Here is a 27791-nt window from a genome sequence, read left to right as displayed (position 1 = left end):
AGATTGTGATGAGCTTGTGAGAGGATTGCATATAACAGGGTTGTGACATACTATGCTTCTTTACTAGCACTTGCAGGGCTCGAATTGAGGGCTCGATGAGCAGGAGCTAAAACCAGCTACTGGGTTTCAGGCATAACCCAGTTGTCGGGAGCTACCACTGGGAAACCAGGAGCGCGAGTACCCAGCGCACCTCGAATCTAACTTCCACAGCAGATAAACACTTTAACTTTTTGCCTTTTATGTATGATCCATTATGTATCATCCATTATGCCGATGAGTGTATTGGAAGTGTCCTAATTTGTCTTTATTACCATTCTCAAATACTTAATGTTAATGTCACACGCGTGCTTGTAAGGCACCAATTGTCCTGTGGACCTGAGTAGGATCTCCTAGGCTAGAAACAGGCGCTAAATAGCTCCCATCAACTTTGAACCCTACCTTGAAATGAATGTGCACAGGCCAACCAAATGTCTGTCTCATGGATGTGTGCGGTGTGATTGAATCTCTGTGTATCTGACGGCCCTGGGTAAAGTCTAAATGGATCTGTTCAGGGTGATTACATTCCATAGCATCACTGGCCCTGAGCAGAGGTTAACCAAAGAGTCAAGCGTGATTGAATCTCTCTGAATCTGCCAGCCCTGTGTCAACTGATAGACACGCACAGGGTGATTAAATCGCTTGGTTCCGATTCTGTACAGGGTGATTGAATCACTCATCTGCTGGCCCTGATCAGGTCATTCTATACATGTACATTGTGATTGGATCTCTGCCTCCCATGACACTTATCAGATGTGTACAAGTGATCAGATCTCACTCAGTCCAGCTAAATATAGGACTGTTTGATAGACATGTGAGCAGTGCATGCCATTCATTTGCTTTTCTCCACCTCCCTGACAAATATTTATTGTTGTTATGCTTCTCTTTTTATTAATTATATCACAGAATATGAAATGATTTCATTTTGCATAAAAGAGGATGATGCACACTCTTCGAGTGACAATCCGTACAGTGAGCGACCACAAATCCTCAGCAGTGACCATCGGGACAGAGAAAGGCAACAAAGCCACAGCCGGGCAACGGGTGAGTAACTGTTATTACGCCGAATCAGCAGCATGAGGTGTCTCCAAGAGGACCCTTTTATACACTTATGAAACATACATGTGTGTTTTCTTTCATCCATTTACACCTTTAAGCCCTTCCTCCTTTGTTGCTGGCAGTGCCAGAGTTTAAAGTGCTCAATGTGTGTGCTGTACACCATCCTTAGCGATTATAATCTTTATTTAACAGACGTCTGCATTAGCAAGGATGAAGCAAACTACTGTAACTATGACCAGGAGAGTGAGAGAAAACCAATCCCCAGCATGTCCACAGGTGAGAAATGAATGTGTAGTTACTGTGAAATGGGAGATTGAAGTAACTCACTTGCAATGCTGGTTCTCCGTCCTGGGTATCTACATTAAGGTAAACATCGAAACACACTGCCTATGAGCAGTGTATCCAAACATGTCTAACTTTGGTGACAGGGTAACTGGGTGTGAGGAAGAAGAGGCTGACACCAGAATATTGTTTTAATAAAGCTAGGGAGTTAGTACAGCGTTAAAGAAATTGTAGGATGCTTCTGCACAAATAGACCACAATGGAAGGAAGTATCTCGACAAAGTCCTAGCAAGGGGCCTATCGACCACTTCTCGAATGGCCTTGTCTCTCGTCTTTTGAGTATAATGTCTAAGTCCTGCATGGCTGGTGCATTTCAGGTTTGAAAAAGATTGACAGTCTCCTCTAGCAGGTCGAGGCACTGGGTGAGTTTTTCAGCACTGGCTCACTCTCCCAGGTTCTCAGGGCCAGGCCCGGGGTACTCTCTGGCAGATGAACAACTTCCTGTTCTAGAGTCCTTGGCCCGAGTTGATACTTGTTAACCACCCATGTCCTATGGGGTGTCTTTCCCTCTCATTGCTCCTGAAGCCAAATCTACATTCTCTCCTGAGCCAACCTGGTCTACCAGAACCCCCTCTTCTTTAGCTCTAATAGGGTTACCTATTCTTCTTCGGCCTCTGGCCTGCTAGCTGTATCTCTCCTCTAGAACTTTCTCTCCTTCACCAGCAATGTGAAGGGGTTTATTCTCCTTCACTTGTCTACTTTGCTCTTCTGTTTCCTCACATTCAACCTCCCCTCTCCTTCTCTCTCTTCTTCCTTCCTCTCTCTCTTTCTCCAGATGGTCCCAGATTTTCCAACAACATCAACCTTCTCCTGCCGCTCTCCTCTCTTTTGCCACTCTGCCAAACCTTTTCCTCAAACTCCTACTCAAACGCCTCACACTGACATACCAATCTGGCAGCCTTGTCTGCTTGCTTGGTGCTTGGAGATCTGGGGGGCGCTATGTACCGAGGTGAAGGTTTCTTTGTGATTTGGCCATGTAGTTTGGAAGGGGGCTGGCCTGAGGTTCGATGAAGGTCTGTGGCTACTTGGATATCCGCAAGACGATTGATGCATATGCTGTTTCTTTCTCTTGCTCTTCAACTCCTGGTAACATTGCCTGCTGTAATCTGGGTTCTTCTGGTCTCTGTGTTTTAATCCAGAGTAGAGAAAATCACCTGGTAAGCATGGGAAGTTGCTTGTTTTTATTAACGTGCATTTGTTGCAAAGAATTTGCAAGTTTGTACTCCACGCAACAGAAGAGTGACAGGGATAATAGTGCGGCAGCCCAGTGAGGGTTGTGTAGGGATCACTGATATACCTCCTTTAGCCCCAGCATCCAAAAGCCAGGGGTGGCACCTGTTCCCTAGGGCCACCCTACTGTTGTACCCCAAGGTTAGGCAGGGGACTTTGACACACTTTCTTTTTCGAATTTGCACTCAAGTTCCATAAACGTGCATGTAACTACTTTTGTACCGATACACATGTGGCAGTCATTCAAATGAGGCTGGGGATAGGTCTCCGAAAGCCCTGTGGTCATGGTCGGACTGGGGCAAAAAGTAGGTCCAAGCACCAAAATAACTGTCCCAAATGTATTGTGTGACTTTTTGCAGTAAACTATTTGAGCAATATTTTGAGACGTATTTTGAGATCATATATACTTTCAGGCCAAGCTTTCAAGTGCGACACATGACCTGCAAATCCCGTTTAGCTTTTCCCAATGATATTTGCATTGACCAGACATTCAACAAGACATGGGTAGGCTTGGATCTTCTGGATTTCCTCCATTGGCAATCACTATCACCATACGCTGGACTGATTTTAGGGCGACTGGCAGACCATTGTAATGAAGGCTTTGGTTTTTCATCTGTGATGAATTGCTGGTAATGACCACGCCGGGGGAAGACCAGGTAAGTAAGAGAGCCCACAAGCATATGGATTTCAAAATGGCCAACAAAGCTTTTATGCGCTTGGTTAAACTGAGCATGTGACAGGTAAGAAGTTAGGAAACCTGGGAACGAGGCTGAACGTGAAAGACCTGAAACCAATGAAAATCCAAAGGATATGGCACTAAATGCCCTGCCAAACAAGAAGTCAGCGAAGGGCTATAAAGAGGCATTTCACCACGAGGAAGAGATCGATCAGGACTCCACCACTAGAAATACTACTGTTAGGAAAAGCTACACTCTGAAGACCTGCCAACGGGTATCTGGACAAACCAGCGGGAACTCTTAAAGCCGGGTTGGAAAGTTATATCCTTCCATGCTGTGGATATGAGGTACTGCAGAATAAAGATGAAGCAAGGTGATCAGGGAAGCCTGAGTATATGTCTTCAGAATCCGGAGGAGTAGTACACCTTGGGTATCCTGACCAATCCAAGCAATAGAAGAAATCTGAGGAAGTGCTTGGGAAAACCGAAAGAGTCAAAAGAAGTATTTTTATTTGTATTTGTATTTTATTTATTTGTAGCGCACGCTAGGCCCATGGGCATCTGGGCGCGAAAGCTTAGTAGACATAGTTACAAAAATAAACAGCATGTACATGATATACAACAAAGCGTAAATTTACAGTAGAATACAGAAATTGTGTGTATTTATATAAAATATATTATAATAGACATAATTACAGAAATAAGCGGAGTATACAACCAAACGTAAACTAACAGTGAAGCACAGAAATATACAGCAGAACACGCAGGCTTGGTCACGCTGAGCGTAGTGTCAGAACCATACAATAGTGAGTGGGTTGGAAGGTAGTGGAACATAGTCAATCACATAGTGTTACATAGTCAATTGCTTTAAGCAGTTTATCAAAGGAACATAAGTTAAGCGAGGCAACATTTCATTGGGGGCAGATAACTCTAGGTGATATCTGCAAGCAGAAGGCTGAATCAGATTTGAGCGAGGAGCCAAGATTTCATTTTCTGTTTTGAAGGAATTCAATGAGCGCTCGGACATGATAGTGGACGGAAGAGTGTTTCAAAGCTTGGTGGCCAGAACAGGGAAGCTCACGCCCCCAGCTTTTTGAAGTTTAAATCTCTGCAGAGATAGGCTGTGTGTCAGAGCAGTTCTTTGGGGGCGTGAGGAAGTGTGGAGGGAAAGGCGGTTGGATAGGTAGGGGGGCCTTGTTATTCAAGCATTTGTGAGTAAGGGCAAGTGTTTTCAACGAGATTCTCTGTTTGACAGGAAGCCAGTGCAGGTTAGTCCTGACATCGGAGATCTGTTGGTTTCTTGGAATATTTAAAGCTGCTCTGATGGCGTTACTCTGGGTGATTTGCAGTTTGTTGAGGTTAGCCTGACTAGTCCCCAGATAAAAGGCACTACAGTAGTCTATCTTAGACATGATGAGCGTTCTAGCTAGATTGATGCTATTGGGGTGGTGAGAAAAGGTCTCCAGGCTGCGATTGAGTTTGCAGGTATATGCCGACGCTGATCTGACTGCGTTGGTTTGTCTTGTAAGGGACAAGGTAGAGTCGAGATAGATACCCAGAGTTTTAGTGTCCTTGGACACCTTAATGACATTGCCATCAATGATGAATGACTGATAAAAGTAATCTAATTTTTTAAGCCGTTGAGAGGAGCCCAAGAGGAGGAGTTCCATCTTATCATCATTGCGGCAAAGTTTGTGTTGGGCCATCCAAGCCTGGATTACCAGATATACTTCATTTAATGCCTTGGTGTCTGCAGTGTGGTCACCTGTGATGGGGATGAGTATCTGGGTGTAATCGGCATAATTAGTGTAGGAGACACGCAGATAATCAAGAACACCAAAGAGGGGTTTGGTAAACACATTGTAAAGAGTAGGTGACACACACGAGCCTTGGGGACCCCGCATTGGATAGGGGCAGGGGCAGGGGCAGCGGCTGCTGATGGGGAGAATACCCTCCTGTGTCTGTTACTGAGAAAGGAGCTGATCAAAGCAGTGGCTGAATCGGAGAAGTGGGCAGCAGAACGGAGGTGCAGGCACAGGATTTTGTGATTGACAAGATCAAAGGCCGGGGACACGTCTAGGAGTAATAGCAAGGCTAATTTCCCATTATCTTTCAGGACTTCGATTTGAGTTTTCAAATCTATCAATGCCGTTTCAGTTCCATGCCTGGGACGTAAGCCGGATTGTCTTAGTCCAAGCAGGTTAAGTTCCAGATAGTCTTGGATTTGCAGGTAGGCTGCACAGTCAAGTATTTTGAGCATGAACGGGACAGTGGTGATGGGTCTGTAATTAGTTGGTATTCTCGGGTCTGAGGAAGGTTTTATTTTAGCCGTGAGATCACCCAAGCATCCTTGAGATTGTCAAGAACAATACCTGTTTTAAAGGAGGAATTGATAAAAGGCTGTTCTAAAAGGGGCAAGGTCATGAGCAGATTCTTTGATGATGGAGGCAGGGCAGGAATCACCTTGGCAATTGAAGGATTTGATTCTGTTAATGATGACTTCCATTTCAGCAATGGTGAGTGGAGAGAAGGCAAACGGTTTGGATCTTAGGTGAAACCAATGGGGTAGTCACTAATGGAGTGGACTGACGATTATCCAGCTTCAGAGTGTTTTGTTTATCTTTAATTTTGGATTGGAGAGAAGAGATTTTATTCAGTAAGGCTGTATGAATATTTGCGCACCATTTGCTATCTTTAATACAGGTGTCAGGAGCTATGGCAGGAGATTCGAGTTCCTTTAGGATCTTGAATAGTTCTTTGGTGTTCGAGTCAGCTTGTATGATGTGATTATTGAGAGACTCTTATTAGACATGGTAGATGGCTTCTTTATAATTGAGGGTGGCTAGGATAAGGCCATCCTTGTGAGCATCAGACTGATGACTTTTCCAGCGATTTTCAGCGCAGCGTTTAACTTTAAAGAGCACTCTTAACTGTTGTGTAAACCAGGAGTTAAGGTGCACGTGAGCTTTAGGCTTTCTCAGTTTAATGGAGGCGATAGAGTTTAGAGCTGAAAGCATCGCTTGGTTGTAAGTGTCTCATAGGATTGTAGGATCAGAGCAAGAGTGTGTGACCTTGTTGAGGGAGGGGAGCAAGAGAGGGAGTAATTTCTCTCTAGTTATGTCCCTTTTGTTTCTAGTAGGGAGGGCCGGAGCCATCGTTGGTAGGGGGCGTGAGGCTGCTTCAATATTAAAAGTGATGATATGGCTGTCTGACGATAAGCAAGGTGCATTGGAAAGTACACTGATGTTACAATTGGTATTGGCTTGTCAGTCAAGCGTCCTTCCTTTACTGTGAGTGGATTCTTGGATGTGCTGAGTGAATCCGAAGTCAGTTAGGGTATTAGCAAGGTCAGTGGCGGTAGGGTCATTGAGGTCACGGAATCCCAAGTTGAGGTCGCCCAAGAGAATGATTTGCGATTTAGTTTTGGATTTATCTAGTAGTAAGGTAGAAATCTCATCCGCAAAGGAGGAGGCTGGGCTGGGTGGTCTGTAAATAAGGTGTAAGGTGGCAGTTTGGTTGGGCGTTAGAGGAAGCTTGACTGAGAGTAATTCTGCAGACTCCATATTAACATTGGGAACAGCTCTTAGGCCAAGTGAGTTTTTGTGGATGAAGGCAACTCCACCACCTCTAGATTGAGCAGTGTTACGATCGCAGCGTGTAATACTGTAATCTGGAGGTTTGGCTAGAGATAGTGTAGGACCAGATACTGCATCTAACCATGTCTCGGATATAGCAATAAAGTCAAGCTTTTGGGTCGTGATAATGTCAGCAATGTCAAGTGCGTGGGCAGTGACAGATCTGGCATTGATAAGTGCACCCTTGATCTGTGCAACTTCGTCTACTGGGGCTGCAGTTGTAGGGTTGTTGATAGTAATGGGAGTACACATGGCATGGGGGCTGAGACTAGGGGAGGGGCGTTTGGGCATGATGCAAATAAACGTGTTAGTGCGCCTCTGAGAAAATGGCTGTATATCCTGGGAAAGCCGAGATGCAAAGAAGCCTCTGAAAAAGTGCTTTGGCAGGAGAAGACTTTCACTAAATGTTTGTGCATCTTGACCCTTTTGGAAGCTGTTTCATATGTCCACCGGTGAGGGGGGTTGGCTAGGCAAATCTTTTGGTGGTCTGTAGGGTTTCCCTTAAGTTTCACCTAATTCTTCCAGCAAAAGCTGGCCAGAACAGTCAAGTCTTCACTCTGATGAGGGGATCAGGGTAGTAGTAAAGTGCAGACTAGACACAAACATATAATCATCATCGTCCTCTCTTTTATTTGGCCTAAAACCATTAAAAGTATGACATAAAACCTAGATATGCTTGAAAATACAAGAGCACAATTAAAAGCAGAATGATAGATGACATATTGTTGATAGTGTGTATTTCATTCAAAAAGATGTTTGCTCATAAATTGAACTAAAATGCTACCAAATATACGGGGTGGAGACCCCTTCAATATATTATGTACAATATACAAAACCATAACACAAGTTTAAAAAAGATAACCTTTGCAACCCCTAACATAGAAACATATAATATAGCCATTGATTCCCAAGATCCTATATGTGCAAGCAGCCAACAGGCAAATTCCCTCCTGGCTTTAGATCTCATTAGCCATGCATGATGGATGAATTTTGATACTCTGCAAACCTTATCCTTATGATCTGTCCGTTTGCAAAATTCCAGGGCTTCAAAGGCAGAGCAGGTCCCTATTACTCTTAAGAAATGGCTTTAAGTAAATCGACTTCAACAAACTGAGCTGCGGACACAGGAAGAGGAAATGTATCTGTTTCCTCATCAATGCTGCAGAGAGGACATTTGTCTGAGTGGTTAGTACCCCAAGATTTTGTGAAGGAGGCTGGCTGGAGGCCTCCCATCCAAAAATGGATGAGAAGAGCTTGGGCAAAAGAAGGTTGCAGTGGATCGATATAAGGCTTGTGACAAAATCCTGGTTTATCCTAAGATAACCAGCACCAGGTTTAAGCTTTTCGCTTGCCAGGACCATTCCTCTTCTTATTTGAGATACCATTGCCTGTTTCTTATATTTGTTGGTCAAGGCTTTAGTGATATTCTTAGGATATAACCAGAGATCTTGCTTGCCCGACTCGTAATCTTTTTTATTTATTTTTTATTTTTTTTACATGGTCAGTCCATGGCAGACTCTTTCTCCCTTCCAAGCTCATAACATGAATCAGTTCATTCCTACATTTTTCAAGTGACAGAGAGTACCCTAATCTTAGCCAGTACACTACAGGCTTCATAGAGGCTTTACTTTCTATAGGACCCAGATCAAGTACCATGTTGGGTGCACACTGAATTGAAGCAGGTTTTTTAGAAAGTTGTTTCAGGATGTATTGGCACAGCCCCAAAGTTCAGCTCCAAATGTGATGGCTGATATGGCCTGCTTTTCATGCAATTCTAATGCTGGCTTTACTTCACCCATACCATGCAGAGTGAACAAGGCACGGGTAGCTCCACCATAATTTTCAAGGTTGGAACAAGCTTTAACATGTTGTGCACACCAGTGGCCGTTCTCATGAAAGCGAGCGCCAAGAGAGTCGTAGAACAAAACTTGCTGAAGCTTTTAGCCATCTACCCTGATATCCAAAACCTGGCCCTTAACAAACCTGGGCTTCAAAACCAGGGATTTGATTTTGCTGATATTAAAGAGTTGTCTTAGTCCCTAAGGTTTCCTGGTAAACGTCACCCTGGTAACTTTAAGATCTTGTGGAGATGTAGCCAACAGTGTGGCATTGTCCGCAAAAAGTAGACATTTTTGACAGATTCAAACAATTTTGTGAAAGGGCTACTATCAACTCATTAATATAGATACTAAAGAGCAGGGGGGCTAACACACACCCCTGACGTCAAACTGTGGGGTAATTTGGCTAGCAAAACCATACCTTACCACTGCTTTATTATTGCAGTATATCAGTCAGGCACAAGATATCAACTGAGATGGCATTTCTCTCCTTTCTAACACTTGACAAAGAAGATCACGTAGAACACCATTGAATGCTGTTTTGAGGTCGAAAAAAACTGCATACACTTTAATTTCATGAAAGCCAGTGAATTTATGGACCAGCAAATGAAGGTTGAAAACCTTGGTCAGTGGTACCCATACCGAATTGCAACCCTGCTTGGATGAAGCTAATGATGTTGTTGCTTTCCAACCATGAATCAGAATTACCTTAGCAAATAGCTTCTTTGAGCTATCCAGCAAAAAAATCGGCCGGTAATTGACTGGTAGATCCTGTCCCCCACAATCTTTGTAAATTGGGATTATTTTGGGGCGTGTCGCTGTTAGAGTAGTTTTCGTAAAGTCCTACTGATAGTAAGACTTTAGTAAGATATCCCAATGGTTTGTAGATCCTCCAACTCTTAGTGTCAGTCTTTACTAACTTGGTACCTTTTGTAGAGTGGCAGAGCAGTGAGGCTTATCTTAAGAGGAAGATGTGAGCTGTAAGTAAGTATACTGAACCCTGTTAGACAAGCACATCAAAGAAGCACTTACACTTATAACTTATATAAAATGATATATACACTCCGGAATCACTTGAAATACTTTAGTCGTTTACACTAGAACACTTAGGAATACTTGAGAATACACTACTTCAAAGGACACTTTCCTTTTGTGTTTGTTTGCGGTTACATTTGTAGCAAAGTTAGAAAGAGGAAAGACAATGGTATCCTATTATCGGTTACTACACGCACCTGCGTTTTTAACAGTTCCTACGGTAATACATTTACTCTGCTAACATATATAGTAAAGTCACTTAAAGGGAGGAAAAGGGTTAGTTAGTATAACATTAGCCTGGTTCAAGGTTATAGAGAGGGTTTCTTCATCCAGTAAGTCTTTCAAGTCCCAAAACGTAACCCTAACCAAAGGCAGTTTGGAGACGGCTCAGTCTTGTCAAGCAGCAGAATACAAAGAGTTCCTGAGGATTTCTTCCAATCTACAGTGTTATAGAAGCAGCACATTAATAACAAACGAGGGAGAACTGTAAAAGGACTCTTAAGTGGTACAAGCAGTGGCTTGAGTCGGAGGTAAGAGGGGGTGACCCGGGACACCTCTAGGTGCACTCAACACTCTAGAGCGACTTCTTGGAATCGGGTAAGCAATACCCTTTTCCCCAAAGTACCTTTGGTTAGAAGAGAATGTTTGTGCTTGATGCTGCAGCTCTGGACCCGACTTCCGGATTCCTTGGTCTGATGACTGAAGGCAGGACAATGGACGGGATGTCTAAGCAGCAGTCTTAAGGGTGTACCTGGGGCACGACTTTCAGCAACTTCATGGTTCACTCTGCGACTTTAGCACCTTTTCTGCAGCACCAACAAAGGACACAGTACGCCCGGCCAATCTTCTTCGCTTCCTGCAGTCCCACACTCTGATGAGGGGGTGTGGGTGAGTTTGATTGGATCTCTGTAGTGTCCTTATGGATTCAGCAAAGATTCGAACGGATTCAGCCTTTCCACGACGATGCACTAAATTTGGGCAGCAGGTGTCCTGGTATTGAGGTTCTGCAGCTCTGGAAACTGCTAGGACGTTGGGAGATGGCTCAATTCCAAGTTAGTCTCGGGACTGGTTGTTCCCACCAGCCAAAGGAAATCCTTTGTAGCTCCTCTGTCACCCACAAAACAGGGTCAGGACAGCAGTGGTTGCTTCACAGTATTGCAAAGGGTCTGCAGGTGTCTCTGGTCGTCTTCCTGTTTGGTTACTTCAGCTTTCAGTGTTCGCCTTGGTTTTCACTCCAGAAGCCTCACCTTTTATACAGTTACAGCATACGCTTATCTTCAAATCCCTCCATGGACTTGCTCCTCCTTATCTCTTTTCCCCTTCTCTCATTCTACTCCCCTGCCCGCTCCCTTCGTTCCGCTGACCATTTCCTTCTCTCTGTACCTCGTTCCCCCTGTGCTTCCTCCCGTTTCCACTCCTTCCAACTCCTTGCACCTCTCCACTGGAACTCACTCCCTCTTACAATCCGCTCTACAACGACCTTCCCCTCATTTCGCACTTCCCTTAAATCCCTCCTCCTCCATTCTCCCCCTTGAAAACTTCCCCTCTGCCCTTTCCACTTCCCCTCCTCCCCCTCCCTGATTCCTCTCTCCCCTCTCCTACTCCTCTCTCTCTCCCTTCCATTTTCCCTCGCCCTGTCCATCTCCTACTCCCTCCACCTCTCCCCACTCCCATTTCCTCCCCCCTTCAGTTAATTGCTCTTTGCACTGTTTTGTTGAATGATTCAAGATGTAAATTTTGCTCCCATTGTTAAGTGTTGTTGTTATGCTGTATTCTGTTGTTCCATTGTACAGCGCCGTGGTGTAAAGCGCTCTATAAATAAATCAATCAATCCTCTGCAATCCCTCTCAGCATTTTACAGAAAGGGGCATTTTGCTGTCCAATGAGCACATCCAGAACCCCTGTGAGAGCTTGTCCTATTCAGGCACTCTGGCAGACAAAGGACAGGGGGGCGGAAGACTTCCCCTCCACCTCCCCCACTTCCTGCCTGCCCAAGCACTCTGGAGTCTAGGCAGGGATACCCAATGGTTGAGGGGGACACACACGCACACGCTCACACACACACACGCTCACACACTCATACACTCCCTCTGAAGGTGGTGTGTGCCAATCTCGCAGACTGTAGAGTTTTTGGGGGAGAGATACTAAATATCTTTCCATCCTCAAGAACTGTAGTTAGTCGAGGATTTAGAAAAATCATCTTAAAGGAGGCCCTGAAGGGCCCCCAGCAACACTGCCCATAAAGGAGCTGTGTGCTGCAGAAGTAAAAACACAGATACCTTTAAGAGCTATGGAGCAGAGAGACTCCATACTACGGATAGAATACAAAGAATAGAGTTCCAAACGACAGGGGCCACAAGAATGAATGACGGGAAAAAGGCTCCACTCATTCAGGGTTGAAGGAAAAAGGTCCAGAAGTCCAGCAAAAAGTGCTAGAGGTCTCACTAGGAGAGGGTGTGAGAAACCAGAAGGTATCTCACCCACTAGTCCCCACAAATCTCTCTGTCAAGTGACCAGGGTACGGCCATCGCCTTTGGATCCAGACCCTGGGGGTGGACCAGTGTGGGAGGATCACCTGGGTGAGGGGTCTTCAGGGAGTGGCACACCGGATGGTGAGACACAATATCCCTCTCCTTGTAACACTTTTTCCCCCCATCCTACTTGATGTGATATTTAAGATCAAACCCCTCATCCCTCCTTTTCTTGCACAAACACTTTTACATATACAGCCTGCTCTGGGAGAAAACAGACTTGCACCTGAGCCGTGTGCCTGACATGCCCCAATACTATGGTCAGGTGAGGTGGGGCAATTATCGACACTCACACCTGACTTCCATTACACTTACCCACACAGATTAAATGCGGAGCACAAGATCACACTCTGAGCATGGCAAAGCACATGAAGGTACAGCAGTTTCGAGTTGGCAGCTGAACGAGAGGAGAAAGACGGCAAGGCACAAGAGTATCGCGAGAAGGACAACCCACCTTGACTTTTTCGACAGGAAACCGGTACTTTCAAGAAACGTTCAATGCATAAAGCGTAAGACCAAGAAACCAAGCTGAAGAATCCTGCAAACGCCTTGGTATTGCCCTCTGCTCCAAGAACAAAGAAATGACAGAGAACAACACAGCCAGTGAGTTGGGGAGATCGAGGCCAGACTGGTCTGTGTTGAAGTCAAGGTTGCAAGCAGCAACATTGTAAAACGAACGAACAAACGAACATTGTTAACTGCATTTGATGAAAGACACGGGTAAAGCTAAATTGCTGGTGAATATTTGAACTTAAGAAGGAAGGATACGATACCCTTGACAGAGTCGACTGGCACCATGAATGCGCTCAATCTAAGGTCTCTATACGGTATCCTGACAAGAGACACGAAAGTAGAAGATTGATGTGAAGTATAAGTGTGTAACGGGAATCAAAGTGGTCCTGCAATGGTTTAAGCAAACACATCGCACATTCGAAAGTCATCAATTCAAATTTCGAGAGGATCTGAGGCTGGCCGAGAAGGGGTCATTGGTGCGAACCCGGATGAGGGATACCAAATTGTGCAATTGTGAATTATGAATGTTGTAGAAAAGAGGACTGAGCCCGGGCAAGTGGGACTCATGGTCCAACCCCAAAGGAGGCAGACCAATCTTGAACTTATGAATGTGAGAATCCTGACGAAGGAAAGGAACTTTTGTGTTTTGTTTCATACATCAAGCCATGTGCAATAAGAGATTGTCATTGCAAGAGAGATCTTGGCCCTGATGCCTATGTTTTGAACTGTGAATTCATGGCCAAGAAGCCAGAGTGTGTGCGACGCTCGCACGTGCCGCCTTGCCCCATCCTGAAAACGTGGGGAAGGAAAGCCAACTGCTCAACTATCCTGACATAACAGGTCTTGAACCCTTTTCTTTTGCATACATCGTTATCCCATACCATACATCGTTGTCCCACACCATTCTGTATTTAGAAGTAAGGATTGGCAATAGGTCTATTAGTATAGGCCCTTTTACTTTGACAGACTCCACTAGGATTACGTTATTATTATTTGATGGTTGTAGCTTACTCCCATTCTTAGATTTAGGGTTAGATAGGTGTTCAACCAACCCATTGAAGTTCAATAAACACCCTTGAACTGTGATCACTTGTGTCTGTCTTCACTGTTTGATACCATGCCTTCCTTACATGGGGATGAAGCATAAAAATGATAAATCTCCGTAAGAGTCGACACAAATTGGGTACAAGAGCCAAATTTATGCAAGCAGAAAAATGTTTTAATAAAACTTGTGCCCAAATTAGCGGCTCATCTTTGAAAATGTCCGTAGGGATCCTGTCGGGACCTGCTGCTTCAATGATTTGATAGCCCTAGTGACCTCTTCCAAGAAAATGGTCAACACACTAATTCGACCCACCAAGTTCTCTACAGAATTGCTAAACCTACAGCTGTCCTGGCCACCCCCATATACATTTGAAGAATGGTTCTGCCAAGCATCAGAAGTAATATTGCATTGAATAGTTGTATCCCCATTGACCACAGTTCCAGAGGCTAGCTTCCAAAAGGTAATTGAATCGCCGTTTTCATGGGCTTCTGCTGAATCTGCCCGTCGGGTTCTTGGGTACATGCATGCAGCTACGCTTGCAGCAAGGATTTCTCAATAGGTGCTGCTGAAGATCATACCAACCCCCCACCCCCTTTGTACTCTGTGTCTTTTTACTACTGATCTTGGCTGAGTTTCAAGAGGAAAAATACCTAGGATTACCTTCCGAAAATCAGAAAGGACCCCATGGAACTATAAATATTCTCACTATATGGGAGAGAGGCCTTGCAGAGATCTGGGATCATATCCTGCTTCCAGAGGTTCACCCACTTCACCCCCTTTCCAGCATGCCCTGTTACAGCCACGACTTGAGTTAGCAATGATGACCCTTGAGAAGAGGGAGAGTTGGATGGAAGCGAGAGGGAGATTAGTAACGGCCGATGGTCACTCTGCTGCCTGTCAAGGATCTCAAACTTCACTCTGAATCTCCAAGCCCCAAGAGATACTAAGATGTAATCGATCAAGGAAGAACCGTTGGGCTCAAGAAATTTATGGGCAGCTGGCTGGTCGTCACAAAAGTGGCTGTTACACGCCTTTAATCCAAGTGCATAGAATGAGCGAGCTGTTTCAACTGCCAAATTATGGACTTGCTTAGGCTGGGCAGCCAACACGGATGGAATGTTCCACACTGCATCTTGGTCGTCCCAAATCCCTTCCAGATCGACCAGCTGTTCGATTTGTCAATACAAATCGCCCGCGACCACTATATAAGTGTTTAGCTGGTCGTTTCCTTCCCAAGTGCTTACCAATTCACGTATCTTATTAACAGTAGTCGTGAAGCTACACAGCAGAAAATAAAGCAATAAAGCCCATCCAGCGTATACACTACCCGATGTTGGAGATCTAATAGGCCGGTTTCTCTCAAAACGACCTGCCAATTGAAGGAAGAATCAACCCATATTGATAAGCGACTACTTGGGTACCCCGTGGATCCGTTGGATAGCCCTGGAACTCCACTAGGTCCATGGCACATGTCTCCTGCAATCGTATCAGTTGGCGCTCTCTGATGAATTGTTTCCAGCTGGGAGTCTGCACATTCTTAATCAGCCCTGCTATATTCCACGATAAAAGGAGACTGCACCATCCCCCTCGCTGCAGTCTGACACCATTGCCTCAACCTCTGCAGCTGCTCCTGTGAGGCAGATGTCCAGAGGTTCACCCCCCCTGTCCAAGATCCTGCCCATGCACTCCACACCTCCCACCTTGTCATCTCACCGTGCCCTCCATTAGCAGTGTCCCGAGGACACAGATTCCCCCACTCTGGATGACCAGGTTCAGGCAGATGCTTCCATCCATCTTCCAGGCCAGTGTAGGAACACCCCTTCTATGCCACGTGGGAGAGGCTCACCCAGATCGTGCAGTGCCAGGAGGCCATGCAGCAGATGGCCCAGAAGCAACTGGGACACTCTCAGGCAATGCAGGGTGCATCGCAGGGTTCCTCCAGGTGGGCGGCAACTGCCCTGGACCGACTCTTGCCGTGCGGCAGACGCCACTGCCAGCAACACCCTAATGAGCCAAAGGGTACAGGAGTTGGCTAAGCATATGTCTGTCACACATGAGACCATGTCCATGGCAGTCACCTTCACGATGCAACAGCACCTCCACCACCCCAACTAAAGGATCAATGGCAAGCGGTGGCAAGCACACCACCAAGGCACTCATAGTGCTACACCAGTCCTACCACCACACCAGCAAGGAAAGGGGACACGAGTAAGAGGTAGTGGACACATTAATAGGACAGACTGAAGACCAGGGGTGTGTGGGGAGGGTGATGGTGTTGGGGATGATGGAGTGGGGAGGGTCATTGTTTTGGGGGATGAGGTGCACGGTTCTACAATAAATCAAGTTGTGCTACATCCAGTGGATCCAGTACTCGTATCATTAGAGTGACACATGTGACTACAGTGGCAGTTAAATGTACAGGGACAGGTGTCAATATGTGCTTTCAGAAATAACGGTCAATGACTTCCTGCCGGACAATACGTCCTTCCCTCAATTCCTCATGTATATTGTGAAGTGCCCTTTTGTCACCTGTACCTTCGTCATCATCGGAGTCAGGGCATGCAATGGCCTCATCTGGAGGCATGGGTATATTCCGGCGTATGCACATGTGCAGCATAGTGCAAGTGATAACAAACTTGCCCACTTTTTTGGGAGTATACATTAGTGCCCCAGCTGTCTGGTGGAGGCACCTGAACCTTTCCTTTAAGTAGTCCAAACGTGCGTTCCATGCATGTCCTCATTGTAGGCTGACTCCTGCGGTGTACCAGGGTTTCTCACTGGTGTCAGCAATGACCGTAGCAGCACATAGCCTGAGTCACCTGCAGCAGGTAGGAAGGAGTTTTCAACAATACCGTTTTGCTTCTAAATGCTAATTTTGTTCACTATTATGCTGGTGGCCTATGTGTGTGGGCCTGATTCTCTGTAGTGCACAGGGGAGGAGGGGTTGTAGTGGGCCTTGGGCTATTGAGTGCCACATTGTATATGGTTCATGGGACTTGTTGCTTCCTCACGGATGATCTTATGCCTGTCTCCATGTGCGCCTCTGTTCGGCATCATCATCATCATCAGATGTCATGCTTGCCCAAGAGCCAGGTACGCTGTTCTGGTGTGTGTCCATATATGCAGGGTGGGTGCTGCTCCTCGGTGCCGTGGAATCCTGTGTGGAATCTGGGAATCGTGCGCAGCAGTGGCTCATGTTCGCATCTGGATCATAGATGATCTGGATGTTTACGTGAAGGTACTGTTTACGATTCCTGTGTGGGGAGGCACCAATGCCACATGTGTGCAGTCCAGTAGTGCAATGACATTAGGGAAATGGGCGACGGCATAGAATCGTGCCTTTGCTTCATGCACCTGGGCCTGTTTGGTGAGCAGTGAGCTGTCTCATGAGCGCATCCAACACTATTGAGAATATTGGCTGGGACATGGCACAGGAAGCATTCACTGCCCATAAGGCGAGATTGCCTGAAGCAAAGATCTTCTTTCCCCATGCATGCAGCATCCTCAGTCTTCTGGGATGCGCCTGTGGTGCAGAAGTAAAGGACAGGCACCAACTTGAGCAGATGTGTGATGGCAGTTCTGATCTGTTTCACGGTCTGGAGATCTGCCTCTGTCGGGGTCAGTAGGTCTGCTATGGTGTTCTTGTCCAAGAGATACAGCAAGACCAATTGTCCGTCAGTCAGAGCCCAACGGGATGGACGGACACGCATTATGGGTGGCCTAAGCAACACACGTCTCCTCTGCCTTTGTGCTGCCTGTATCCTTCCATGCAGTGGTCTTGCATGCACCTGGAGCTCAGTGAACAGCAGCAGGTTGTGGATGCTGTAATTCACGTCTGGTTGTGGCTGCATGTTACTTGGAACTGTGTTGGGGGGGGGGCTTAAATACACTTTTGGGGGCTATTATTGGCACCTATACTTGATTACCATCTCCTGGATGCTTTTACCTCCAACTTTCAGCTGGGGGTAACTGGACTGCATTTTCGGCAGCATTTTCACTCATTACGTAATGGAATTGGAATTTGTGTTTCTGGTGGTAATTTTGCCACTTATCGAAATTTCCACCATCAGTAATTCTATTGGGGCAAATTCCTCTGTCGGAATTAAAACCATTTTTCTGTGTCCTGTAATTCGGCAGAGTGGTAGAAGCGGCGGTAACAGATTTGCTGCCACTTTTAACACTTATCGCCAAACTTGTTATGAGGGCTATTATATTTGATCTATTTCACTAAATCAAGAACATGGTGTTACACAACGTGTTCTTTTGTGGTTCTATATTTCTACAAGTTCTTTCTTGCTGATACCAACTGTCAAAGTAAGGTGTTTCTGTGCCTGTTTTCATTGAACCAATATCTCCATGTGATTACAGGGCATGCCGGTATCGTAACAATTGACACATCATGCATTAAAGATGAGGCATATGCGTATTCCATGGAGTGTCATCAATCGGAGAATGGAGATTGTCCTGGAAGTCCAGTAGGTGGGTAGAACCAGAGAACTGTAGGTGGGTAGAATCTGAGATGGTGTGTTCAGTTGGGTAGAACTAAGAGTGAAGATTGTAAGAAGTGGGTTGGTGGGTGAAATGTAAGTTTCGAGCTACAGGTGGGTAGAATCAGAGATTGGAGACCACTGTGGGATACTAAGATGGGTAGAATGAGAGGTTGAAGACTGCTGCAGATGGGTGTAGGGCAGGTCTGTCTAAAGTATGCCAGTCCCTCCAGCATGCATTGTGTAATTGCATAATGCCAGATGACGGCATTGATAAAGCATGCAGAGACATTTAATGCTGCTTGACCATGTTTCCCCAGTGTTATGGCCTCATTACGACCCTGGCGGAAGACCATGGTGCTATTAGCACCATGGTCCATGCCGGTAAGTTACCGACTCCGCCATGGAGAAAGGGGGAATTATCACCCCATTACAAGGTTGGTGGTGCGGTAATTCCCCCTTCCTCCATGGCCCTTCCCCATTCACATTTTTTCCCCATAGGGCTCAATGGGAATGGGGAAGGCGCTAAGTACGGTGCCGCAATTTGCGGCACCGAAATTAGCACCAAGGTCCCTTTGCGGGTCCCTACTTTAACGGCTGGTCTACACCAGGGACCTCGTAATTGGGCGCTAATAGGTTAACGGCGCTGCAGCGTTTTACGGCGCAGTTAACCCATTAGCGCCTGGATCGTAATGAGGCCATTAGTCTGTTCACTTCTCGAGCGCAACTGCTCAACAGAGAGAACTTTCATTAGAAGGTAAATTGTGGTTCATGATCGGTTTCTCCCACTTCTAAGTGCTTTTCTTATTTCCTAATATAAGGGTCCTCAATATATATTGTATATTAACCTTGGAGTAATGAAAATTTGAGTTGGCCCTACTGGAAATCAAACTTGTGAAATGCAGGTTGGACCCGTTTCAGAGACGAGCACTTCACATGGCTAGACTTCGCTCATTGAGAAAGAACTCTGCAGCACACACACCACCTACCAAAAAGTATTCTGGCGAAGTTCACGGAGCTGTTGGTGGTTGTTTAAAGAAAGCCAGCACAGCATTACACCAAAATACACAGCTTAACAATTACACTGCCACCTCCAACACCAGACCCATCAAATATGCAGTGCAACAACCTCTCCCTTCTGTCCATTATACATCTCTAAAGTATCAGAAACCCGGTACACAAACTGACAGTAGCCCACTCCTCACGACCATCAGCAATAATCTCCTTTCACCTGTGGATGGCTAGGATCAGGCAGTCAAACTATTGCAAGGGGGATTTGGTGCAGTGTGAAGGCATAACATAAAGTTCCCCTTTTTAAGTCACCCATAATGGTTTGTGATCAAGTTTATTCAAGAACCTGAAAAACATAATATATACAATTCTACTGAGGCCTTCCCTTGTTTCCTCTATATATTCTGAAGCTAAAGATAAGCAACAGTAGTGGAGGGCGGGGAGCTTAGCCGTAGGCTCTCCATAGATATATAGCTTCCTTTATTGATGCCTCTGTGGAAGGACTTGTGTTTTTGTTGCTCAAGACATGCCCTCAAATCGAGACGTGAGGCATGAAGCCCTCAAGTAATGAGGGAATAATGGAGAGCATCAGGGAAAAGAAAAGGGTTTGTGATGAAGTCTAGAGGCTAGCCCCATTCCAAAGTGTGGCAGCAGCACTATGAGCAGGAAACTGGACTACGCAAGTAGCAGCGCCATATGTTTACCTAATGGTGACACAGGGCGGGAGGTGCAGAATCACCCTCCCAGTCCATGCCCCTCACTGTCCATGCCCCTCACAAAGACCTAACCCTGAGGGACTTGTTCTTCTATCTATGAGGTGAGGGTCAAGGAAAACCAGTAATATTCACAGATTCTCTCTACAGCAGATGGGTCCAACTAACCATAAAGTTCGCCTCTGGGACCCATCTTCCCATGGGGATCTTGTTGGAGTCTCCTTCCCCAAAACTTGGGGTTTGTAATAAGGAACAGCATGGCCAGCCATGTTGTACCGCAGGGACGCTATCGGTAAGATGCAGAGAGGATTGCAATGCTGGGAACACCACTAAACATGCAGCGTAGCATTCACCTTCATGGGCTCCCATATACTTGATGGTATCCCCTCGAGCACTTAGCATTTTGAAAGAAAGATTCAGCGTACTGATTACGGCATGGGTGTGAGGGTGAACAGAGCTGCCGAGAAGCTGTGAGCAGCCCGAGAGAAGCCTGATACTAAAAGCAGGACTTCAGCATAGACCAAATGCTTTTGAAGCCTCAGATGGTTGGAGACCCACAACAGCTGAGGCTAATAGTATGACCCAAAGATTTCAGAGCCACAAGCAGAGAGATAAACCAATCCAGGAGGCCCTGAAGGGTGGCACGTGAAGAGGGAGGTCTGTAAAAGGCTGAGTCAGCAAGGAAGGAGAAAACCGAACAATCCTTCAAATGCAGGGAGAAATAGAAAAGCAGGTCTGACTGGGCCGGCTGAGAACGAGAAGGGAGCTGAACTTCCAGCGGTGATTGCAGGGCCTCTTCATGCTCTCACTCCTTGGAGTGGTAAGAGGCCTGAGAGGCTGAATAGCCTGCATTTCCTGAAAGTCCTGAGACTGCTGCTGTGTGAGCTGGGCACTATATTCCTGAGTTTAATGTGAACAATGTGCACCCATGCCCAGTGGCAGAACAGTAACCCTAGGAGACTAAAAACTCTTCGACATTAAAGTTTCCCCCCATGCTGGACATACTACGTTCCAAGATGGAAAGACCATTCGAGCTTGTTGGTACACCCCATGACAAGGTCACCAGTACATCTCCCATTTAGGGGGACTCAACGTTTTGGAGGCAGGGGGGAACCACACTCTCCATGATGCAACCCCTTTTGGCGATGCATGCAGGAACCCCAGACATCCCCACACTTCCCACCACCCCCTCGGGTCCTCACTGAAGTGTGCCGAGTCTGCAGCAGCTTCACAGGTCAGGAAATGACCGCCATGCCTGGGGACTTGTGCATCATGAGCAAAAAAGAGACGTTCTAGCACTCGGCCACACAGCCACAACTAAAGCGTCTGCAGATCCTTGCTCCCCATGACAAACCTCCCTCTCAGACCTGAGCAATTTAATAAGCAAACATGAAATATTCTTAAACTCTTGATAGCGCAGCCCTTGATTTCTTTAGCATATGGCTATATCTGTTTTCTGTGTTTGTTTCCTCCTCTATGAAGGCTAAACTGTTTTTTATTTATTGTAGATCACAATTTGGTGAGCTCTGAGATTTAATCAGAAATGTGGGGTTCGAATGAATGTTTTTGACAAGAGACAAATGGAGTGTGTGTACACAATAGTTGACACCTGTAGCCAAGTCTATTGATGCTTGTGCTGCATGTGGACATGCAATAATACTTGTGACCTTTGTATCTTTCAGCAGGAATTGGTGTCACTGGTAAAAGAGAGAGTCTGCAGATGAGCCCTGCAAGATGCAGCTACCGCAGTGAGAGCTTTATAGACGAGTCCCAGCTCCTGGTACATATGAGGATGCACACGAAGCGGAAAGCATTTACCTGCAGCGTCTGTGGGATGTGCTTCACTGACCGGCCCAACCTCATCAGGCACAAAAGCCTACACATGGGCAAGGAGCACTATGACTGTACAGAGTGTGCGGAAACCTTCACTACAAGCTCAAATCTGTACCAGCATCAGAAGATCCATACTGGGGAGAAGCCTCTCAAGGGCACGGAGTTAAAGTACTTGAATCCGCCATCGATCCTCCGACAATGTCAGCGTTCTGATATGGGGGTTAAACATCGTTGCACAGAGTGTGATAAAAGCTTCTCCCAGAGGTCCACTCTGATCATCCATCAGAGGCTGCATACTGGGGAGAAGCCCTATGCATGCACAGAATGCAAGAGGAGGTTCAGGGCCGCCTCAAAACTGACGGACCATCAAAAGATTCATACTGGGGAGAAGCCCTATGGCTGCACAGAGTGTAGGAGACGCTTTAACACCTTTTCCAATCTGAAAAGTCACCAAAGGATTCACAGTGGGGAGAAGCCGTATGAATGCACAGAGTGCAAGAAAAGCTTCTGTGACACCTCAACCCTGAGAAACCATCAGAGGATCCATACTGGGGAGAAGCCCTATGAATGCAAAGAGTGCAAGAAAAGCTTCACTCAGGCCTCTGACCTGAGCAAGCATCGAAGGGTTCATACAGGCGAGAAGCCCTATGAGTGCAAAAAGTGCAAGAAAAGGTTCAGTCAGATATCAAATCTTTACACGCATCAGAGGGTCCATTTTGGGAACCAGCCCTAGGATGGCACAGTGTGTGGTAAGCAATAACCCTGACTGGATATTAGAGTCTCGCCTGGAGTAGTGGTTGCAAAGGTGTTGGAACTATGCTGGGCCTTCGTAAATTAACCAACTAGCTGCTGTTGTGGGAGTCCTCTGGAAGGCTGGTTTGGTACCCTGCACCTTTCCCATATCTAAATGCATGTGAACACATAGCGAATATGCAGCTATTAGCCCCATTAGGACAGAAGCCGTCAAAGATATTTACAAAATATGCGTATTGAAAAGACGTGAGACGGCTCAAGTATAGTGAGCATTACGAAGACCTAGCACAGAAACGGCGTGCATGGGAGCCTGGAACAGTAATGAATGCAGCGTGTGTCTGCTAATTTCATATGCATTCCACTGCGTGGCAATAGGATATATGGCTGAAAGACCACTACGAGAAGATGTGCCCACACTGACAATTTCAATGTAGCTGAGGATCAAAAGCTACGGCTAGGATCTGCGGGGGTTGATTACTTTGGTGACCCTTTTCTGCACATCTGCTTGGACGCAGGATTAATTGGTGTAGATGCCCCCTAATGATTCTACGCACCCATTTCAAACCCTCATGCCGATTCATCATTGAGGAGGGACATGTTTGTCCCTCAAAAGTGATCCTACGATACAAAGAACATCTCTCTGACAAGCTGACGCTGAATGCTCGTAGCTACACACTGTAGAGGCTGTGACTGGTGTGAGGCTGCTGGCCACGAGTTATGAAAAAGACCAAACCATAAGTGTGCATTAGCTACATAGGCACCGTTATGTGTTCTCATATACACACATGGCATTGTCATTGCAGAGACTGCAAGGTTTATACACTTGTTTTCATTAAATATCTTTCTCAGTTAAAGTCAGGACATGTCCAGGTCTGGAAGGCGTCCACTATACAGGAAAAAGGGTGTATTTGTAAAGCAAATGTCACCCTCTCCCCCACCAGGAGGGCATCTTGGTGCTATTGATAGATAGCAGGTGTTAGTTACCCAACTTAATGGTACTCATTTTATCGACCTCGGAATTATGATGGGCTGAGTGGACCTGCCGGGATTCAAACCTGTGACCATGAGGTCAAACGCAGGCCCCTGGAGTGATGCATTGGTCCATGGAGCCACACACCTGGCACTGCTGTAATTCCTGGTAGCTGTAATCTCTCCTTATCTGGGCTATAAGGCACAGTTTATGCAGCTACTTGAGGTCTGCTATTGCCCTGCGTGCAGCATCTCTCAAAAAGGTGAATAATGACCCTCTCACTCTGACTTAATCACCTTCTGACCCACTACTGGAAAGTAACCTTGAGAAGGTGAAGGCCATTCAATCTTTTATGGAGGTCACTAATGAGAGATTGAAAGCTATTGACAAATAGGGGGTTGACCGCATCAAGCCCCTTGCCAGGACAATAAAGAAAACTGGTGATATACAGAATGTCTATCCTTGGCTATAGAGATTGAAGTTGAGTTCTCAGCAAAGAAGAGGCACAATGAGTTTGTCAAGAAAAGAAGGAATCATGTTCACCTCCATGATCTACCAGAGAATGTGGAGCGTGACGGGGGGGTAGGTTCTGGCCTCCCAGAGAATGTGGAGCGTGACGGGGGTAGGTTCTGGCCTCCCAGAGAATGTGGAGTGTGACGGGGGTAGGTTCCGCCTCCCAAAGAATGTGGAGCGTGACGAGGGGTAGGTTCCGGCCTCCCAGAGAATGTGGAGCATGACATGGGTAGCTTTTGGCCTTCCAGAGAATGTGGAGCATGACGGGGGTAGCTCCTGGCCTCCCAGAGAATGTGGAGCATGACAGGGGTAGCTTCTGGCCTCCCAGAGAATGTGGAGCATGACAGGGGTAGCTTCTGGCCTCCCAGAGAATGTGGAGCGTGACGGGGTAGGTTCCGCCTCCCAGAGAATGTGGAGCGTGACGAGGGGTAGGTTCCGGCCTCCCAGAGAATGTGGAGCATGACGTGGGTAGCTTTTGGCCTCCCAGAGAATGTGGAGCATGACGGGGGTAGCTCCTGGCCTCCCAGAGAATGTGGAGCATGACGGGGGTAGCTCCTGGCCTCCCAGAGAATGTGGAGCATGACAGGGGTAGCTTCTGGCCTCCCAGAGAATGTGGAGCGTGACGGGAGGTAGTGGCTCTGAACATACAGATCACAGACCGATTGGGAACACAAACAGCTGGAAATGCCTCAGGGAGCAAACCAAGCAGCTTCATTATTGTGTTGCTGGAGCACACAGAGCTGTGTTTATGTTTTTGAATTTATAATGCGCTCCCGGTACCCTGCGGCTTGAGGGTGCGAAACATAATCTACAACGTAACTTGGGTAAGACCCGTGGGGAGACTAGCAGAATAAGAAGGTTTTACATTTTTTTTTAAACACGTTAGTTGACTCAATGGGCCTCATTACACGGTAGGCGGTACCCATGGCGCTATTAGCGCCATGGCTACCCCCTACCGCCGTCGGAGTCTGGGTTCCCGGAATAGGGACTTACCGGTCCTGCAAAGGTCGGAATAGACCGGTAAATCCCCATTCCGGGAACCATTCCCCATTCCCATTTGAGCCCCGATAGGGCTCAATGGGAATGGGGAAGCAGCAAATAAAGGTACCGCTATTAGCGGTACCGTTATTTGCTCTGAAGTCCCTCAGCGGGTCCCGTCCTTAACGTGTGGTCTGACCACACGTTAAGGACGGGACCCGCTGAGGGATCTCGTAGTAGGGCGGTAAGGGATTACCGGCACCGGTGCCGGTAATCCCTTACCGTATAACGTGTAATGAGGCCCAATGGTTCTGAGATCCGGGGGCAGGGCATTCCAGGCGAGTGGGGCTGCTATCTTAAAATCTCCATTCTTCGCTGTGTTGGTTTTGCAACGGGTGGTTTTAAGATTTGAGTTGTCGGCTCTTAAAGATCAGAGTGGGCTGTCTTTCCACAGCTTCCATTAGGTATGATGGCATATGCCGTACAATACATTTCTGGGTGATGAATAATAGCCCAAAGCATATTCTGGCTTGCACAGGGAGCCAGTGCAGGCTATGTCTGCGCTGTCTCATTAGAGCTGCTATGGAGAAAGGTCAAGTCAAATGGAATGACAGAAGTGTTTTTTTGTATGATGTGGCCAGGGAAACTGAAGCTCGACGAAAGGCCTTGCTAGCGCTCCTGCCTGTGCTAAAACAGCAGAATCTGAAATATTGCCTGTATCGCTGCTGCCTCTTTAATGTCACTGTGAACAATAAAAGCAGACTTTACAAAAACAGGTTTTTAAAGCATTCACCAGACTCGTAAGGCAAGACGAGAGGGAGCCTGAACGCATGGTTGATCTAGGGTGCTATATTTGATGTCCTCTGATTTCAATGCTGTGTTCACTTTATTTTGTCATGTTTGGGTGTACTACACGATCTCCCTGCCCTGGATGTACTGCACTGGGACCCTGCTATGAGGGTCTGTGCTCTGACATTGCCCTGGATATACTGTGCTGTTATTCTGGTGTCGAGGTTCCCTCCCCATCCCTGAGACGCTGCTCTGAATGTACCGGGCCTTGACCATGCCCTGCATGGACTGCACTGTGACCCTGCTATGAGGGTCTGTGCTCTGACATTGCGCTGGATATACAGCGCTGTTATTCTGGTCTCGAGGTTCCCTCCCCATCCCTGAGACGCTGCTCTGAATGTACCGGGCCTTGACCATGCCCTGCATGGACTGCACTGTGACCCTGCTGAAGGAACGTTTTGAATTACTCTAAACCACTGGCATTGATCTGGTTTCAAAATTTAGCCACGTGTCTATACATGTATTCCTTTTGATGTATAAAAAAGTGTTACCAAAAAGAACCCCCCCCCCAGTAGTTGCATAAATGTGTTAACCAACCAGCTTCCTATAGCAGAACAAGTTTAACTGTTGATTATATTAGCATTTGGGATGCATCATGCATAATTGCACTTAAAACAGCAGTGCTTTCTTTCTGCTCTTAACCTTGCTAAATAAACATTCACTGCAAATCAGTTTAACGTCTCACTGCGTGGTGGCTTCCTGTACTTTAATGAACAGAAAATATCAAATTACTTGAGTGGGGCAATCTTCTTTCTGATGGATGTCTCCTCCCACACATTCCTCATCTTCAGATATATCCTGACTGTCGCAGCTGGTATCTTAATCGCTTTCCCCCAGGGGGCACCGTGTGCCTCCGCGCGGAGCGACTTTGCTTGTCCCTTCCTCTGCTCTGGAAGTGGAGTCTTCGGCACACCGTGCCCCGTGACCCCAGTTCCACCCTTTTTCCCTGTGCTCAGTAACCATGGGAACAGTAGGAAAATAAAGAAGCACTGTGGCTCTCTGCTAGAGGGCGGGATTGGGAGGAGCCATCCTTCAGCAGGAGCATTGCCCAGGTCATTTGCTCTTCTAATAGACTGTGGCCTCCCACAGATTCCTCATCTTAAGATCAAAGCCGTGTTGCATAACATTGGAGGCAGGCAGTGAGCAAGGCCACTCTTAAACCAAGAAACCTTCGAGGACTTCTCTGCCAAATCGAGTATCAATGGGGTCTAGACCGTAGTGTTTTGAGAAGTTATGTATAGAGGCCCATCTACCATATGTCGATAACTGCCACAATCGCTGTAGTATTGATGTTGCTGCTATACTTCCAGTGAGGTGGGCCCTAACACCTGTAGGATCTGCCAGAATATGTAGCACTCCAAAATCCAGAGTAAGATCCAGCTACATAACCTTTGCTTGGACACTGGGGTTCCCTGTTTAGTGTATGCATGTGCTAAGGTCAGCTGCTCATCCTTTCGTAAGTCTGTGGACCTCGCAACATGGAAACTTGCTGCCCTCTTACGGTCCACTCGTTGCAGACTTTCTTCCTTCTTGGTGGGATGTGGTGGTGGGTAGTAAACTGTCAGTTGTATTGTCTGACTGAGATGGAAGTCTGAAGTCTGACCCTTAGTGTGGCCTTTTGCACTGCACATACTAGGAAAAGAGGCTTTACCGACAGACTTTACATTTTGCTAACTCTCCTGGGTGATCTAATTGCCATTAAGAGCACTGCCTCCAATGTCAGCAGCCGTAGTGTGTATAGTCT

At 46.6% G+C, this 27791-nt stretch overlaps 1 protein-coding gene across 4 annotated transcripts in view; it reads left to right on the top strand.

Moving 5' to 3' along the window:
• The window catches only part of LOC138489332 (zinc finger protein 436-like), a 60171-nt gene extending 33453 nt beyond the window's left edge, over window positions 1-26718 (top strand). For 2 of the 4 annotated variants that reach the window (XM_069617037.1, XM_069617035.1), the window contains 4 exons: window positions 943-1080; window positions 1288-1371; window positions 18309-18419; window positions 21834-26718. In XM_069617037.1, coding sequence (XP_069473138.1) covers window positions 943-1080; window positions 1288-1371; window positions 18309-18419; window positions 21834-22717 — 1217 coding nt within the window. In that variant the 3' untranslated portion in view covers window positions 22718-26718. The remainder of the gene's footprint in view (window positions 1-942; window positions 1081-1287; window positions 1372-18308; window positions 18420-21833) is intronic. The other 2 variants (XR_011274780.1, XM_069617036.1) reach the window with 2 other exon arrangements.
• The last annotated feature ends 1073 nt before the right edge of the window (window positions 26719-27791 follow it).

Source organism: Ambystoma mexicanum, chromosome 9, assembly GCF_040938575.1.
Source record: "Ambystoma mexicanum isolate Mex_15411 chromosome 9, UKY_AmexF1_1, whole genome shotgun sequence".
Lineage (NCBI taxonomy): Eukaryota > Metazoa > Chordata > Amphibia > Caudata > Ambystomatidae > Ambystoma > Ambystoma mexicanum.
The sequence above is the reverse complement of the archived record's forward strand: the minus strand, read 5'-3'. Positions and strand labels throughout refer to the sequence as shown.